The sequence below is a fragment of the Littorina saxatilis genome, linkage group LG7 (assembly GCF_037325665.1).
Source record: "Littorina saxatilis isolate snail1 linkage group LG7, US_GU_Lsax_2.0, whole genome shotgun sequence".
NCBI lineage: Eukaryota > Metazoa > Mollusca > Gastropoda > Littorinimorpha > Littorinidae > Littorina > Littorina saxatilis.
Genome location: NC_090251.1, coordinates 7791952 through 7810720, shown reverse-complemented (window position 1 = coordinate 7810720; position 18769 = coordinate 7791952). Strand labels below are relative to the sequence as shown.

The 18769-nt window shown below is 42.3% G+C and overlaps 1 protein-coding gene across 1 annotated transcript in view; it reads left to right on the top strand.

The window, feature by feature from the left end:
* The window catches only part of LOC138970629 (multiple epidermal growth factor-like domains protein 10), a 120119-nt gene extending 107511 nt beyond the window's left edge, over positions 1-12608 (top strand). The window contains exons 20-22 of the mRNA XM_070343099.1: positions 3606-3704; positions 4606-4633; positions 12116-12608. Coding sequence (XP_070199200.1) covers positions 3606-3704; positions 4606-4633; positions 12116-12299 — 311 coding nt within the window. The 3' untranslated portion in view covers positions 12300-12608. The remainder of the gene's footprint in view (positions 1-3605; positions 3705-4605; positions 4634-12115) is intronic.
* The last annotated feature ends 6161 nt before the right edge of the window (positions 12609-18769 follow it).

Sequence of the window (18769 nt, the reverse complement as noted above, 5' to 3'; positions counted from 1 at the left end):
GAGCATGGTAATCAATTGCCTGATTTTGGCCATATCCATCACCACCACTGTTCTCTCCCAATGTAGTTCTGCCACGGAGTCCCACAATAGTAGCTGTGGCACTGGCAGTCAGTTGTCGTCCGGACAAGTTGTGGACAGCACACTCCCCATCTTCTTCACCACTATCTTCATCAGTCAACTCATCAACTTCAGGAGGGTCGAGAAAGATGTCAGCTCTTTGAAATAAGTCATCATCTTCAAGCATATCTATTACCTCGTTCACAGTGAATCTGAAACAAACCCAACCCGTACATGAAAAAAACCTCTGGCCATTTAGCCCTAGCGTCCTTTTTAAAGGACACCAGATCGAAACTGCCTATAACACAAACTATGGACTATATTCACAAAAAGAAAAATATGTTTCTAGATTATGCCTTTGTCTTCAAATTACCTTCAGTAATGATATTAAAAATGTTGATAATTACACAAATATAGCCTTACCTTCTTTTGGAACTCATCTTGATCTGCTCAGCATGTGGATTTTGAATGCTGTCCACCATGACACTTTACTGCCAAGAGAGATAACTTTCTCCAACTCAGCTTCTGAAACGTTGTTACCTCCCTAACACCAATCAGTGACTTAGACCTTTCTCAGAGTCTGTGTTGTAAATCAGGTGGGGAAAATGTAAGCGTCCTTTTTAAAGGACGCCAGGCTTAAATGGGTAAAAGAACTTAAAAAACTCAGCTGTATACCCATCTGAACCAGGGCTTTTGTCGTTATTTAACCGTTTAATAACTGCCCTCATTTCTTGCATGGTAATTTTCCCTTCCAAACAATCTCTTTCTTCATTGGAAAGTGCTGGGTGTTCTAAGTTTTCATCAATCGATTCATTTACCAAATTTGTGTCTCTTGTGGAATACAATTCTTCATAAAAACACTTGACCTCATTACATATAAGGTCACTATCATGTATAACCCCGTTCTCAGTCTGTACAAAACACATTGCTTTCTGCACATAATTCCTTTTTTCCAGGTTAAAAAAATAATTGGTATTCTTCTCACCATCACAAATCCACCTGGCACGTGATCTCACAATAATACCATCAACTCGCTTCTGCCGCAATTCACACAAATATCGCTTCTTCTGTTCTAACAACTGTACATTACTTTCATTCACCTGATTCTCCAAACATACAATCTCAGCAAGGATTTCTCTTTCTTTCCTATCACTTTCTCTTAGCATCATGTTCTGCCTCTGGACGCCGCTGTCCTTTGTACCTTTTTACATTTAGTCAAGTTTTGACTAAATGTTTTAACGTAGAGGGGGGAATCGAGACGAGGGTCGTGGTGTATGTGCGTGTGTCTGTCTGTGTGTGTGTGTGTGTGTGTGTGTGTGTGTGTGTGTGTGTGTGTGTGTGTGTGTGTGTGTGTGTGTGTGTGTGTGTAGAGCGATTCAGACTAAACTACTGGACCGATCTTTATGAAATTTGACATGAGAGTTCCTGGGTATGAAATCCCCGAACCTTTTTTTTCATTTTTTTTATAAATGTCTTTGATGACGTCATATCCGGCTTTTCGTGAAAGTTGAGGTGGCACTGTCACGCCCTCATTTTTCAACCAAATTGGTTGAAATTTTGGTCAAGTAATCTTCGACGAAGCCCGGACTTCGGTATTGCATTTCAGCTTGGTGGCTTAAAAATTAATTAATGACTTTGGTCATTAAAAATCTGAAAATTGTAAAATAAAATAAAAATTTATAAAACGATCCAAATTTACGTTTGTCTTATTTTCCACCATTTGCTGATTCCAAAAACATATAAATATGTTATATTCGGATTAAAAACAAGCTCTGAAAATTAAATATATAAAAATTATTATCAAAATTAAATTTTCCAAATCAATTTAAAAACACTTTTATCTTATTCCTTGTCGGTTCCTGATTCCAAAAACATATAGATATGATATGTTTGGATTAAAAACACGCTCAGAAAGTTAAAACGAAGAGAGGTACAGAAAAGCGTGCTATCCTTCTCTGCGCAACGAATACCCCGCTCTTCTTGTCAATTCCACTGGCACTGCCTTTGCCACGGGTGGTGGAGTGACGATGCTGCGAGTATACCGTCTTGCTGCGTTGCGTTGCGTTCAGTTTCATTCTGTGAGTTCGACAGCTACTTGACTAAATGTTGTATTTTCGCCTTACGCGACTTGTTTCTTATTGGGGTCAGGTCGGTTAGCGAAGGTTAGCATGTTATTCCGCTTGATTGAATCAGTTACTGATACTGACGCCGTTTCCAATCTTTCCATGACATATGCTGCATGCATGGTTTGGCCAGTTTCACAGATTTGAGATAGAGAAGCAGCAACGGCTTGTTCCATGACATTGCGTGCATCGAGTACTATGAGCTCCTGACTTGTAACAAGGAAAGGATTGCCCAGCTGCTCTACCACCTTGATGAACGATTATACATCCTTTTGAAACTTTAATTGCAAGCTGTGTCCTTCCTCGTGATGAGCGGTGGATGACAATGGTGGGTCATTGACGGCCTCAAACTCATCAACTACCCGCGTGCAGTCAGGTCCGGCCAGCATAAACAGTGTAAGGGCTTCGGGGTTCTCATAAAGTCCAACAGCCCCACCGTGTGTCTGGAGGCTTTTGTTCGACTGTTCATGGGCTTGGTCCTTGGCCATGAGGCTGAACTTTCTGCACAACAAAATTGCCCTTCGTGAATTCAGCATGTACTTGAGGGTGTTTCTCGGCTAGCTCAACCATGTCGCGTACATGTATCGGCAGCCAACGCGCATAGTTGGTGTGGTCCATGGCATGAAACCAGCCGCAGATTTCGTCACATGTTTGCACATATAGTGCAAAGTCTCCCTCTCGTAATGACTGCACAAAACGAGACGTCAGCAGCTCCAGCTCGATTATGGTTGACCAGAACTTGAACTGAGGTAGAGTTTGGGAACGTTAATTCCACATATCGAATGACTCGGGTGGTCCCGTTACATTCTGACAATACTCGGAGTAGGCGGTCTGCTTGAGCAGGTGAAGGGACATGAGGGAGACTTGATGGGCGTACCTTGTGCGCTTGATGTGATGCTAAAACGCCTAAAACGTGGTATCACTAATGATTATAGTCCTTTTATTTTTGTGGGACACCAGCCGTATGCAGATTACGCCTCAGAACACTCTCGCATTTCACAAAGACAACAATAATTTGCAACATTTCAAGAACTGCATCAGTTTTATTAGATGCTATTTCAACAAAAACAGCACAAACACGACTATTATCAACACAGAACGGGAGGTAAGTCTTCAAAGACGCACCAAGTGTGCGTCCCCGTTTTTGGACGCCATTTTTGCTAGAATTTTCACAGTAAATCTTAATATTTCCATATCTATTGAATGATTTTGGTATTTTCTTTGATTGTGCCGATTCTCCTATCTCTCTGGCATATACTGGGTGCTTTGTGACCAGTTTCTCCCCTAGACTGTATTGAAAAATGCGTACGTGTGAGCCTACCCCCACTTGTGACCAGTAGCAATAAAAAACAACTCAAAGGGAAAGAGGTGTTTCATTTGGCAGTAAAGCGAGTTATCGCCTTGATAAGTTGTTGCGTGTTACAGTGTCCATGGTAGGACTAATCGTGGGTGTGGCTGTCTCGACATTGCTCCTGTCTTGTTGTCTCGGCTTCGTTATCTTCAAGCGAAGCAAGAAGAGCAAAGGTGGGTTGCACGTGAATGATAATACACAATGTGTGTGTGTGTGTGTGTGTGTGTGTGTGTGTGTGTGTGTGTGTGTGTGTGTGTGTGTGTGTGTGTGATTGTGAGTGTGAGTGTGTGCGTGTGAGTATGTGATGGTGTGTGTGACTGTGTGTGTGATTGTGTGTGTGTGTGTGTGTGTGTGTGTGTGTGTGAGTGTGTGATTGTGTGTGTGTGTGTGTGATTGTGTGTGTGTGTGTGTGTGTGTGTGTGTGTGATTGTGTGTGTGTGTGAGTGTGTGTGTGTGTGTGTGAGTGTGTGATTGTGTGTGTGTGTGTGTGATTGTGTGTGTGTGTGAGTGTGTGTGTGTGTGTGTGAGTGTGTGATTGTGTGTGTGTGTGTGTGATTGTGTGTGTGTGTGTGTGTGTGTGTGTGTGTGATTGTGTGTGTGTGTGTGTGTGTGTGATTGTGTGTGTGTGTGTGTGTGTGTGTGTGTGTGTGTGTGTGTGTGTGTGTGTGTGTGAGTGTGTGATTGTGTGTGTGTGTGTGATTGTGTGTGTGTGATTGTGTGTGTGGTATGTGTGATTGTGTGTGTGTGCGTGCGTGCGATTGTGTGTGATTGTGTGTGTGTGTGTGTATGTGTGTGTGTGTGTGTGTGTGTGTGTGTGTGTGTGTGTGCGCGACGAAGGCGTGTTGTGTAAGCATTTGACTTTCTTGTTGAATTTTGGGGTGGGTGCATGTTTACTAGGTACAGTACCCTGCGCATTGTTTTTGATCCAAAGTGGGGGTTGGCGTTTACTCGATAGTGGCACTTACAAGGTATTTTATAGTACTTGCATGAAATCTTCGTTTGACATTGTATTTTATAACAATAACGGGCTACTCGGGTTAGCTTATTATTGCTTTTTTGTGTGTTCTTTTTCAGAGAAGGCGCAGGATCTAATAAAAGAAAGGTTAGGATATTTACCGTGAATATATGTTTGTAAATATAGTTTGTACCTGCTTGTATGTGTGTGTGTGTTGTTGTTGTTGTTGTTGTTGTTGTTGTTGTTGTTGTTGTTGTTGTGCTTGTCAATATGTCAGCGTTTCTGCATGTAATCACAACTGTGTGTCACCAAATGTGTTTGTCAACATAATTATGCAGGTATAACCTACTGTTTTTTTCAAATTCTTCATGCATTGATTTGTTTAAATCTGCACTCTAAAACAATCTTTGTGAAGTTGAAATTCATTCAAATACAGAGAAATTGTGGCCGCTGTGTATTTTTTTTGTTTTGTAAACACAGGTAGTGTACCACCAAAAACAGTGTTTACTCGAATCAGGGGACACGCCTATTGATAGAAAAATACGTACACTTTATGAAAGAAAGTTGTAAAGAAAGTTTCACACAATGATTTGTGAACATGAAAACTGTTATTTGTACCAAATTTCTTTCGATGTGTCTAGTTTTCTCGATTTATAATGTTGAAAATTGCTGAAAGTCTTAGAGACAGACTATAGTTTTTGAAAAAGGTTTCAGTGTATTTTTAGGTTTACAGACATCTCTGTATGATGCTAGATATGGCTTTCCCGATCTAACGTATAAAAGAACCTATTGTTATTCAGCGAATTGAGACATTTTCCGGATTACAGTGGTGCAAGTGTTTGTAAATCCACTTGATGAACATTGTTGCAAAAACAAACTCGAACATCGTTTGAAGGCATGAGTTTACGTAAGCATATGATCGAAAAATACTTGGTGACTGAGATCGTTCAAAATGGCTGCGAAGTAGCGAGGCGAGGTCGGTGTGTTTTATCTGCATTTTGGAGTCTTTCGCACACTCTGGTGCTAATAAAGTGATCAGAACGGTAAGATTAACGATAGAACAACCAAGAAATCGTGTGTTCAGCAGAGGGCACACTATTGTTCAAGTCTTGATGATCGTGAGTATTTTTTGAAGAACAAACATTCAACAAAAAAAGGCTACGAATTCTTCAAAATGGCGGTACACCTCGAGGCCTATGTCTGTTCTTCAATCGTATGTCATTTTTAACACCAAAATTGTGAAAGTGTGTCATTTTGTCTCCCTGTTTTGGGGACTACCGATATTCCGCGAGAGTGGCCTTTCCTTAGCTTGGTTATGTCTAACATAATTATGTAATTTTTGCGAAACATTTATCTTCTGTAAAATAAAGTTAAAACGCTGAAATATGTAATATACTCTAAACAGGTCTTTATTTGTAATAAAAGAGCCATTTTTTTCATATTTATGAACAGATTATGTTTCCTGTGTAGATATCAGCCACAAAATGATAAATTTCCGAAAATGCAAGTTTTTGTACTTTAACAGAATTTCTAAATTTAAACATTAGTTACGCATTGTTAGCCTGTTACTGCACAAAGACACCATTTCTGGTGAAAATATTAAACAGAGCAAGAAGATTGGACAGTTAGTCTAGAAGATGAGCATTTCCCAATGATGGCACAGTCCGAGAAAACAATGTGAAAAGTTTTCAAAATGATCTTAAATGTTGATAAAATACTCCGAAAATGCTCATTGTATTGCATTCAGATGTTGACTAACCCAAAATCACATCGCAGAATGATTCTATAGTGTTCGAGGTATTTAGTTGAATATTTGGGTTGTTGAATGGGGTTTCTGCCCGATCAGTTACAACCACATGCAGGACCTGTTTCAAGATGTTATACATTCCTGGTTCCTGGCGTGTCGTAATGATGTGTTTTTATTTGAATTATTGTAAAATGTGCCTTTCCGATATGGCTGGAAATATGAGGGGTGTGTACCTCCTGTGTCTGTACCGCCCACCTCCCAGCCCTAAGAATCGCCTCAAAGACTCTATGTTCTTCGACGAATTTGGTGAACTTGCAGCCTACTGTAACAATCTCAATGGCGTCTACGTCATCACCGGCGACTACAACTTTTACTACGACCAACCCACTCATCCTTCTACTGCCAAGATCGTCGATGTGCTGGACACTTTTGGTTTGGTCCAGGCTGTCCGCGGTCCTACACACACACGTGGACACACGCTCGATTGGTTTGTCCATCGCGCTGATCAGCAAGTGCTAGACACTATCACGATCGATCAAACTCTTCCTTCCGATCATTACTGTGCCTTAGCTCAGCTCCACCTCACTCGTCCTCCTCCTCGCCAAGTCTTCGTCCAAGCTAGAAACTTAAATGCCGTAGACTTAAGTGTGTTTGAGTCTGACCTTAAGTCACGACTATCCGTGTCTCCTCCTGCGTCCGCTGACGAACTGGATAAACTGTTGTTAGCTCTCCTTGATCAGCATGCTCCTGCCTCCAGCCGCCGCGTCTCTCACCGTCCTCCGTCGCCTTGGTACTCGTCCGCTGCGCCTCAGTTGCAAGATGCCAAGCGTGAGAGACGTAGAGCAGAGAGACAATGGTTGAAGCAGATTTTTCAAGTTGCCAACAAAGCAGTCACTAGTATTGTTCACGCAGCCAAGACTGCATTTTATAATGTCAAAATACTCGCATGCTCTTCTTCAAAACAGTTGTACGACATCACTAACACTTTTCTTAGTAAATCTGACTTGTCTCCACTTCCCTCTGAGATTCCTTCTTCTCGTCTTCATCAGGCTTTCTCTGACTTCTTTGCCAGCAAGATTTCCACACTCCGCCAGTCTCTCGACGCTCTCCCCCCCCCCCCCCACCCAGTCCCCCATCCCTGACCCCTCCTATTCTGGCCCTGCCTTCTCTTCATTTCAGCCTGTTACCGAAAGCACAGTCAGAAAAACTATCATGCACGCCGGCATCAAAACATGCGAACTTGAACCCCTCCCCGCCTCTATCCTCACTCACTGTCTAGATACTCTTCTCCCGCATTTCACCTCCGTCATCAACGCCTCTCTCTCATCTGGGTCCTTTCCTGCCATTTTCAAATCTGCTATCCTCCGACCTCTTCTCAAGAAACCTTCCTTGGATCCTGAAAATCTGAAGAACTACAGACCTGTGTCTAATCTCTCATTTCTCAAAATAACAGAAAAAATCGTACTCTCCCAGCTTTTGGACCATCTTGATGCCAATCACCTTCTCTACTGCAATCAATCTGCCTATCGCTCTGGACACTCGACGGAAACCGCTCTACTGAAAATAAGCAACGACATACTGACTGCACTCGACAACAACGACGCCTGCCTTCTCTCTCTGCTGGACCTGAGTGCGGCATTTGATACTATTGATCATGCCGTGCTCTTGTCCCGCCTTCAAAACTCTTTTGGCATTTCTCAGTCTGTCCTTTCTTGGTTTCAGTCATATCTCACCGATCGCTACCAGTCTGTCTCTGTGAACGGCCTATCTTCTTCTGCTTCTCCTCTACAGTACGGTGTGCCCCAGGGCTCCGTCCTGGGGCCTATTCTGTTCGTCCTTTACACCCAACCCATCCCTTCAATTGCTGCTCACCACTTTCTCTCTCACCACAGCTTCTCCGACGACAACCAACTCTATCTCTCTGGACCTATCTCTGACCTCCCTCGCCTCATTGCCTCCACCCAGTCTTGCATCACCGACCTCAAGGCGTGGATGGACCTGAACAAGCTGAAGCTTAATGAGGAGAAAACCGAAATGATTCTTGTCTCTCCCAAAAAACATCTCAATCATCCTTCTCTTCCCTCGTCTGTCGATCTGAATGGCTCTTCTATTGCTTTTTCTCCTGCTGTCAGCAACCTAGGTGTCACTCTTGACCAGTCCCTGTCCTTCCATCAGCATGTTGCCAATGTCTGTCGCACTTGCTTCTTTGAAATTCGCCGCATCTCCTCCATCCGTCATCTCCTCACTGAGGATGCCACTAAAACTCTGCTCTGTGCCTTTGTCCTATCCCGACTCGATTATTGCAATTCCATTCTTTCTGGCTCTCCCAACTACATCATCGAAAAGCTTCAGCGTGTTCAGAATCATGCCGCCCGCCTAATCTTTCGCTCTTCCAAGCACGACCACATCACGCCTCTTCTTCAAACCCTACACTGGCTGCCTGTTCAACAGAGGATTCAGTTCAAGATCTCCACACTCTGCCTTAGAAACTTTGATCTATCGTCCCCTAGCTATCTTTCTGACCTTCTTATACTCCCCCTCTCGCTCCCTAAGATCCTCCGCAGACACCCGCCTTTTTAGGATACCATCAGCACGCACCAAAACATAATGGCCAGCGCACCTTCTCTTACCAGGCCCCATCCATCTGGAACCAACTCCCGCACTCACTCAGGCTCTCCACATCTATGCAATCATTCAAAACCTCACTCAAAACACACCTCTTCCCTCACTAGTCTGTTAATGACCACCATTCCCCCTCTCTTGCTGGTCCTTAATCTCTCTCCTTCTTCTTCCCTTTCCAGCTCTATTCTTCTTCTCTCAACTAATTTTATGTATCCAATAATTTATTTATTTATTTATGACTGTTTTTCCGTCTTTAGAATGCATGTGCCTGTAGTTGGTATGAGTGAGTGCGTCGCGTTATGACGGCTTACTAGTGCCAAAACCTGGGGTTACCCATTATCACGTGATAATTACTAATTAACGCTGTCAGTTACTGTTTTCACTCGTTAGTTACTCATTTTCACGGGATAATTAGTAATTTTCACGGGAAAATGCCTAATTTTTAGTTTTGGCACTAGCAATCCGTCAGGAAGTGAGCCAAAACTAAAAATTAGTAATTAACAGGTGAAAGTTAGTAATTTTCCCGGGAAAATTAGTAATTAACACGTGAAAATGGTAATTATCTAGGGAAAATTACTAATTTTCCCTTGATAATTACAATTATGAGGTTTTGGCACTAGTAAGCCGTCATATCGCGTTCTCGCTGTGCGTCTGTCTGCGAGTGTATGAGTCCGAGTGTCTTGGTCCTTGTCGATTTGTGTTTCGTATAATGTTCACTATGTATTGTATATTTTGTAAGCGCACAAATGTTCATAATAATAATAATTGTCAGTAAGTACTGGTGTCACATGACTGATGTGAACCAGTTGATTGGCTAATGGCGATGCGCTAAAACTGTTAGCGCACTCTTGGAGTGCGCTAACTTTTCCACAGAGCGTATTCTTCCGCCCTTTGCCTTAGCGAGACTGTGCTCTCATCCTCAGAATTAATTAATGGCATGTAGCTTATAATCTCCACAATAACAAAATACTATAAATTCCTGCTTCTCAATTAAAGCAGAAGTGGTTTTTTTCTGACAGATTGCATGTGCCTGTGCCACAGTTGCCACTATCTAAAAACAGAACCCGCTGTGTCTATTTTTCAGTTTCGACTTGCGAAGAATCTTCTCATAATTATGCCGTAGCTTATTATCCACATTACCAAATGATGAGTTAGTATACAATTCCCAGCAGCTAACAGAAAACACAAGTGTTATTCCGATAACGTACCACTGAACTAGATCAGCATTTGGAATATTTACGTAGCAGACAAGATTACACTGAAATACGACTGCATCAGTTCAGTAAATGAATGGTTTCCGAATTATCATTTCAAGGCAACAACAATCGGAATCGAAAACGTGTAGGGTTAAGAACGTTCTTACCATGTATAAAACTTATTACCAGCCTGCCTTATGCGTGCAGACGAGCAATTGTTGTTTTTGAAATGAAACTGCAGTGCAGTGCCGTGGTTCGCTTGCCCTAGCCGCGCTAGCAGACGACATAAACCTCGCAGCAAATTAACATGTTGGGCAAATGTGAACAAGCAAACGATGGGGACATACTACGTGTATGGTTCACAGCATTCTTACGGTTCATATATAATAGTACCAGTCTCCCCGATGAGTGAAGATACAACAGAAGAAACATACCACATTTACTTTGAAAATCCGAGTCTGCTAACCGTGGCCTTGGCCGGAGTCAATTCAAGGGGCAACACTCTTATCTTATCTGCACGGTCAATCTGTCGAAGCTCGATGAAGGTTTCGAATCGCAAATAATTAAGAGTGTACAGTCCTTTCTCCGAGTTTAAATGAGGTCTCTGTGAAAGGTCATCACTTTTTAGCTTAACGCTTCACTGGAATTTACCAACAGAAATTAAAACAAGAGTTTGCGTGTGACGAAAGCACGACACACTTGAGACAGCCCACACAAAAGTAGATCCAGTGACACAAACCTGACCACACAGTTACGCCTATCCAAATGGGCGTTGCAAAATGTGCGTTTTGAATCTTCTTTTTTCTCTGGCGGTACTGACAATATCGTTATTGAAACAATCCCAGTGCACTAAGGGATTTATAGAGCAAATCTCGAAAATAATTATTGAACTCAGCGCTATGCGCTTCGTTCAATAATGAATTTTCTCGATTTGCTCTATAAATCCCTTAGTGCACTGGGATGTCTCAATAACTTAAATAATAATAATTACGGGACGTTTTCGTAGGCAAAATGAGATCAATTTCTCAATTCGCCTGATCATATTCCCTGGAGCATACAGTCGATTTCAACCAAAACAATGAAACAAGCTGAGTCCCCACAATCACATCATCTAAACAATGATAACAATTGACCCTGACATTTCTGCACAGATCTGCAAAACGTACTAATACCCCAATGTTGAAAAATGGCATCAAAAGAGGTAAAAGTGACCCCAAAACTGCTGTTTCACATCTGGGCTATACCACTGAAAAAAATATCCTTAACTTTTTGTGATCAGTGTATTTCCAGCCATACCGGAAAGACACGTTAAAATAATTCAAACAGAAACACATCATTAAAACATGCGTAAACCGGGGATTTTGTACCACCTCAAAACTAGATTTTTAGTTGTAACTGTTCGGGCAGAAACCCTATTCAACTACACAACCCTGTTTATATGAATCTTGGCATTTGATCATTTTCAACATTTTGTAGCACAAAATTTGTCTCATTGATTTCTCTCATTTTTGTCACACCTGTTTCAACACACTCTGAAAACATCACAGGCAAAGTATTAGCGAAATCTATTTGTTTCGTAAGTCAGTGTCCGATCTCATTAAGTTGAATAAGTGTGTATTTTGTGTATTTTGAGTAATCAGAAGTTTCAGGAATTAGCAGTGTGAAGACACAACACTTAACGTTTGGGTTATCTCGGATGTTTCTCAAGTTAGAGCTGTGAAACTTTGCACACTTCTAGGGTTTGTTGATTTCCCGAAATTAGCCAAGTTTAGTCGACCTTGGGGTCACAGCGGGGTCCTGTAAGGTTAATAAAAACTTAACATTAAAGATTTGTATGATTTTTTTTTAGCTAGAGCCTCCCAATTTCACACACTTGGAGGTCTTGATGAGCATCAGATACGACAGGCTTGTTTTCCTCAAATATCAAGGTCATAGCATGAAAATGTTACCTAGCTCCGGACAACGACCCATTTACAGAAGAAATTCTGTGACATGTCTGTTTGACTTGCTTGTGTTAACATGGAAAAGTTTCTTTATGACATGATTGTTTGACTTGTGTTACAGAACAAAGTCTATGGCTGATCTATCCGCCCTAGCTAATGCCGCCACCCCAGACGGCAAAGCTAAACAAGCCGACAACGCCATACAAGCTGACCCTGCATCACAATCAGCCGACCACGTCATAGAAGACGAAGTTTCGTCAGGGGTTCAAGAGGATTCGGTAGACGAAGTGAGCGACAACGAATAAGAAACAGATATTTATCGGAACAAAAATAAGCATTAAAACTTCTGTCAGAAGTATTTTACTGTTTGAAAGACGTTAACACTTTATCTTTTTTTGCATTCTTTTGCCTTTTCTCGTCAAGATACCCTTCCAAAATAAGTGGGTAGTCTTTATATTTACACATATTTAGACCTAATGATTACACGAAAACATTAGTATACCTGTACTAACACCAATTTGTATAAAGTTATTTAACGGATTACTTACACCTACACTATACTTTTCTCAAGTACATCTTAGCTTGACATTTCTAATAAATATATACAAATGTTGGCTCTTCTTGTTCATTTTGGAAGTGTAAATGTGGTATCTGTGACCCGTTCTCACAAAATGATAGATAAGTTGATTTTTAACATCCTGTGAGATTTATTATGTTAAAACAGTACAATAATCCCTCTTGCAGGTTGATGTAAGTTGCAAGACGGTGGTAAAACAAAAACGACTTTGTTACTTTAGTTTAAAGCTGCTAACCAGCAGATCGGCCATTTTGAACAAATCACTGTTGAAGTTGTCACACTCAAAACAGATATTTTTCACTAGCAAACAAGGTAATACATGCTTCATAGCTCATGAAATAGTGAGAAATAGTATAAAAGACCACAACAACAAAAAAATCAGAAAGAAGAACAAAACATTAACAAAAGATACCATGCATTTGTTTTATACTATTTTCAAGCAAAGACAGCATACGGAAGGGACAAATCAGAAACCCATGTTCATGCTCTATTAGTTTGTATCCTCCCCCACGTGTCTGGGTGTATAAAAACACTCAATAACATCACCTTAATTAAATCACAGATATTCAGCACTATCTGAGACAACCCCCCCCCCCCCCCCCTTACCTGCAAAAAATAAATAAAAAAATCAAACAACACACACAAACATCAGTTAACACGGCGAGTTTCAACTGGCAACATTTTCGAATGTACAAGTTGAATTGCAGAAAGCATTCCAGCAACACTATGCTTCACGTAAACTATCAGTTTCTTGTCACAGATACAGTCAGGCTTTTCCACACAGTACAAACACCCTTTCGTTTAAACACTCACCGCTTTAGAACATCCTAGGTGCCCTCCGTAAAGACCGAGGATTTTTCAACGAATTTGTTTTGTGCAGTCAGAACGGATTTACAATGCGACAAATCGGACGCCTCGTTTTGGCGCTAGAAGTAACTTTAAAAATCTAAATAATAAATTGACAGCTTGTTACACAAACATTCTTAAATCGTAAAATAATTAATTTGTCATCAAGACAAGATTAGTACAATGGGTACACAAGACCAAGTGCGCACGGAAAAGATCCTGTAATCCATGTCAAAGTTCGGTGGGTTATAGAAACACGAAAATACCCAGCATGCCTCCCCCGAAATCGGCGTATGCTGCCTGAATAATAATAATAATAATAATAAGAACATTTATATAGCGCTAAATCAAAAACTTTCGTTAAAAAGGCTTGCTCTAAGCGCTTGACATCTAAACTAAAACGTCATTCACACTCTTTACAATGATGTACAAGAACTTCATGTCACACTCTTTCATTCAGTATAGCACCATTCACACAGTTGTTATTCTGTACAAGACAATAAGTTAGTCTAACATTTAGAATGTTCATAAGATGAAAACAAGAATTAATCAGACTGATTAAAACAACTGCTTAGTGCTAACAAAGCATGAATCTTAATGATAACGTAATACATGTTTCACTGTTAAGACCATAAAAAAAACCTATGTGCTAAAATAACTTCAAACTTTTAAGAACTTCTTATAAGATACACAGCACATCTAGATAAACACCAGAATGATAAAACAAAAGGCAACTCGTTAAAACTATTAAATGCATCAATGTCTAAAACACGAAAGACTCAAATATAAGATACACAATTCTCTAGAATTGTTTATTAAAAAAACTGAAACCGACCTGCTCAAAGTAAACCATACCCACCCCCTCCCTACCCACCCCCAACCCTCCTCCTACACTAAATACTAATTATTTCTACTCTTAACTTTCCAACTACACGTTATCCATAAACTATGCACAGGAACATGTGTGTCAGCATTATGTGGCACCGACATGACTTGTGCATATCTAGCTTACAGCTAAGGGTTAAAGTTAAAGGACTACTGCAGTGAAAAATTATATTTATAATAATTTAAAACAAAGACAAAATAACAAGCTGAATAGAGATGGAACCGTTACAGAACAGGATGGCAAAATGTTGCGACTTTAGGAGTTGTGTTTCTGGAAGAGGTGAGTTTTGAGTGCTCGCTTGAATGACTGTACTGACTGAGAGTGGCGAATGTGAGAGGGGAGAGAGTTCCATTGAGTAGATGCGCAAAATGCAAAAGTGCGTTGTCCATATGCTTTTGATTTTGTGTGTGGGATGACTAGGGTGCGGCTATCAGAAGAGGAGCGGAGTTGTCTAGCAGGAGTGTATACAGTGAGAAGTTCAGAGAAATAAGCAGGAGACGAGGCAGAGAAGAAGTGAAAGCAGAGAGTGGACAGTTTGTATTCAATGCGGGCTTGGATGGGTAACCAGTGGAGTGTGCGGCGAAGTGGTGTGACATGATCTTTTTTTCGTGCTTTGAGGATCAGGCGTGCTGCAGAATTTTGAACTTTCTGTAGTTTGTGCAGGAGGTAGAGTGGACAGCCAGAGAGAAGAGAGTTACAGTAGTCAAGTTTAGAAAGAACAAGAGAGCAGACTAGAGTGTTTGTAGTTTGAACGGACAGAGTATGGCGGATGGTTGCGATCTTGCGGAGTTCAAAGTATGCGGACCTACAGATGTTGGAGATGTGCTTGTTGAGTGTCATGTCTGAGGAGATGGTGAAGCCGAGGTTTCTAGCTGAAGAAGAGAAAGAGATGTCGGTATTGCCTACTTGGACAGACGAAGGTTGAGAATTTGGGAACTTAGTGGACTTTTTCATGCACAGAAGTGCCTCTGTCTTATCATCATTTAGTTTTAACTTATTTTCTACCATCCATGACTTAACATCTAAGATACAGGTCTGAATGGTCTGGATGGCGGCATGTGTCTCAGCGGGGGAACTAGGCTTATACAACTGGGTATCATCAGCAAAAGACTGGTTTGAAACGGAATGATTTTGAATGAGGGCAGACAAGGGTTTGGTGTACATAATGAAGAGGACGGGGCCAAGTACAGAGCCTTGAGGGACACCGAAAACAAGGGGGGCTGGGGCTGATCTCTGGCCATCGACAAGCACAGCCTGAGTTCTATCCGTAAGGTAGGACTCAAACCATGCCAGCGCTGGACCAGAGATGCCATACAAGGTCTGGAGCCTGCTCAGCAGTGTGACATGATCTATTGTGTCAAACGCTGCCGAGAGGTCCAGTAGGGTGAGCACAGACACATCACCACCATCCAGAGCAGACAGAATGTCGTTGGTCACCTTGAGCAGGGCAGTCTCAGTACAGTGAGAAGGACGGTATGCTGACTGAGAATGCGAGATCAGATCATGAGTGTTCAAATACACTAACAGCTGCTTTAAAACTACTTTCTCAATGATCTTTGACAAAAATGAAAGGTTAGAAACAGGGCGGTAGTTCTTTAAGACATTTACATCGAGATTGGATTTCTTAAGGAGCGGTTTCACAAGTGCAGTTTTGAACAATGATGGAAAAACACCAGACAACAGGCTATCATTAACAATCTGGGTGAGAACAGGCAACAGAAGATCAAGGTTTTCAACAAGTAATGGTGTGGGCAATGCATCAAGTGGACAAGTTGTAGGTTTGGATTTCAAAATAATCTCTCTAAGGTCCTTCTCACTGACTTTCTGGAATGCTAAAAACGTACAGGCAGGGGAAGCATCAACATGAGTGGGTGCAGCAGAATTAACAGCTAGCGTGTCAAGTTCTGATCTAATATCAGCTACTTTCTGGATGAAAAAATCACTAAAAACATCAGGCAGCTCACTAACAGGAAATACAGTGGGGAGTGGGGACACCTTAGTGCGGCCAGTCAAGCGGTTGCAAATATCAAACAGTTTCTTGCTAGAAGAACAAGTGGCAATCTGAGTCTGCAGAAAAAGTGTCTTAGCGGAGTGTACGATCTTGGTTACAATGTTCTTGGTGTAGTTAAAAATCTGCTTATGTACAGTGAGACCCGTCTGAAGGCACTTGCGCTCAGCACGCCTACGCTCACACTTTGCATCACGCAGTTCCTCACTAATAGCAGGGTACCACGGTGCTGACTTGGACGGACGGACACGGCGACGCAAACTGGGAGCATGGACATCTAGAGCGGCACGGAGTACAACTTCAAGCTGATCAGCTGTAAGAGAAGGGGACAGCGCAGTCTGCAGCTCTTCCCTGAAACTATCTCTATCCATGGTACGCAGACAACGGACAGAAGTGAAAACAGGGGGTGGGGTGGGGGGCCTAGTCATCAGATCGAACAAAACACAAAAATGATCTGAAGATAAAACATGAGAAACAGTTACAGACTGAACAATATGGTCATCAGGCCTATGCATAACCCAGTCAAGGATGTGGTTCTTCTTGTGTGTTGGTTGACTGACAGACTGTGTGTACTGAAAAACATCTAACAAGTCTAACATCTTGACAGTGGACGGGTGGTTACAGTCATCAAAATGAACATTGATATCACCAATCAAAACAGGGGTTCCAGACAACGTGTTGCAGTGATCAAGCAGATTATGAAAATCTGAGAAAAACATAGTGTCAGTGAGTTTGTTCTTTGCGTTGGGGGGTGGTCTGTAGATGCAGAATAACTGAACGGGTTTTTGATGAAGCGCCAATGTCACCTGTACACACTCAAACGAGGTGTGTTTAAACGGCAGCACAGTGTTAAAAGAGACATGTTTAGCTAGAGTGTTCTTGATGATGACGGCTATTCCTCCACCGCGGCCGGTGGTGCGGGGATATGATCGCAGAGAGTAGTTCGGTGGTGTTAAATCGGCACAGACACTTTCATCGCCGTTTTCCTTCAACCAAGTCTCGGTAAGAACTAAAATGTCTATGTCGTTATCTGTGATGTAGTCTACAATGTCTGTGCGTTTGCATGCTTGTTGTGTTGATGAGACTGATTGAGCGTTGAAGAGTGCGATGTGGAGAGGTGTGGAGGAGGAGGTGGGGGGTGTGGCCTGTGTTCGTGGCTTACGATCTGGTACGTCTGGAAGCACTGCCCCACTCCTCAGTCGCGGTCTGCGGCGATGCCCCCTGTGTGCCTTCTTTGGGCGGTTGCGTAGGCACGGCAGCTGGCGGCAGTGGATACCGTTGTCATTAAGGCGACAACACAGCGATGACCCATCGCTAGCGGCACAGCTGGAAGCAGAAGACATCGACGATGGCAGCGACAGAGGACCAGGTAATCCATGTGCGAAGGGCACCGTAGAGCAAGGTAATCCAAGAGTGGAGGCCAGAGGATGATCAGCGGAGGTCAGAGGTAATCCAAGAGAGGGAGAGGGGGTCACAGGAGGACTGCCTGTATTCAAGTCCAATTTCAGCAGCTGTTCTCTTGTGTAGCACCGACGCACAGAACAACTGGATGGCACACCTGGCACACGTAGGCCTACGCCACTGTTGACGTAAAGCGCACTGTCATTACAACTGCTGGCTAACTGGCCAAGCAGGTCGCTGAACAGGCCTACGGAACACTGCACTGTGATGGCTGACAGCCAAACGACAAAGATGAAGAAAGCTCGGGGATCCATGGACAGATTTCGTAGAAAAAGATACCACTGTGTAGACGGTTCCATCAGAAAGCTTCTGGTACTAAAATCAGTCGATACAAACTTTCATAAAACAGTCAAACAGGTAAAAGTAGCGAGAGGTCGCGTCAGGGTGTCACTCCCGCTCACGAACACAACTCACTGAATGGCGGGGTAAAAACGGCCATACACGTAAAAATCCACTCGTGCTAAAAACATGAGTGAACGTGGGAGTCTAAGCCCATAAACGAAGAAGAAGAAGAAGAAGATTCTGAAAGGATGTGACATATAGGCTACTTGACCGAAACAGCTATGAATCAATCAAAGTTCAACAAAACTCGAAAGCATCGTCCAAAACAACCAAAGGACTGGTTGGTCCGGTGTCAGAATAATGTGACTGGGTGAGATATGAAGCCTGTGCTGCGACTTCTGTCTTGTGTGTGGCGCACGTTATATGTCAAAGCAGCACCGCCCTGATATGGCCCTTCGTGGTCGGCTGGGCGTTAAGCAAACAAACAAACAAACAAACAAACAACCAAAGTGCACTTTCAGTTCACGTTTAATGGAACTTTCTGTTTTCTAGGTTTTGCTTCTCTTGGATTTCGTCTTTCAGTCCTCCTTTTCTGGCACGAACACAGACAACTAAGATATCTCATTTTGTATTTAAGCTTCTGAGTCTCGCTCTGTCTCTGTCTCTCTCGCTCTGACTCTGTCTCTCTTCCTCTTTTTCTCTCTCTCTCTCCCCC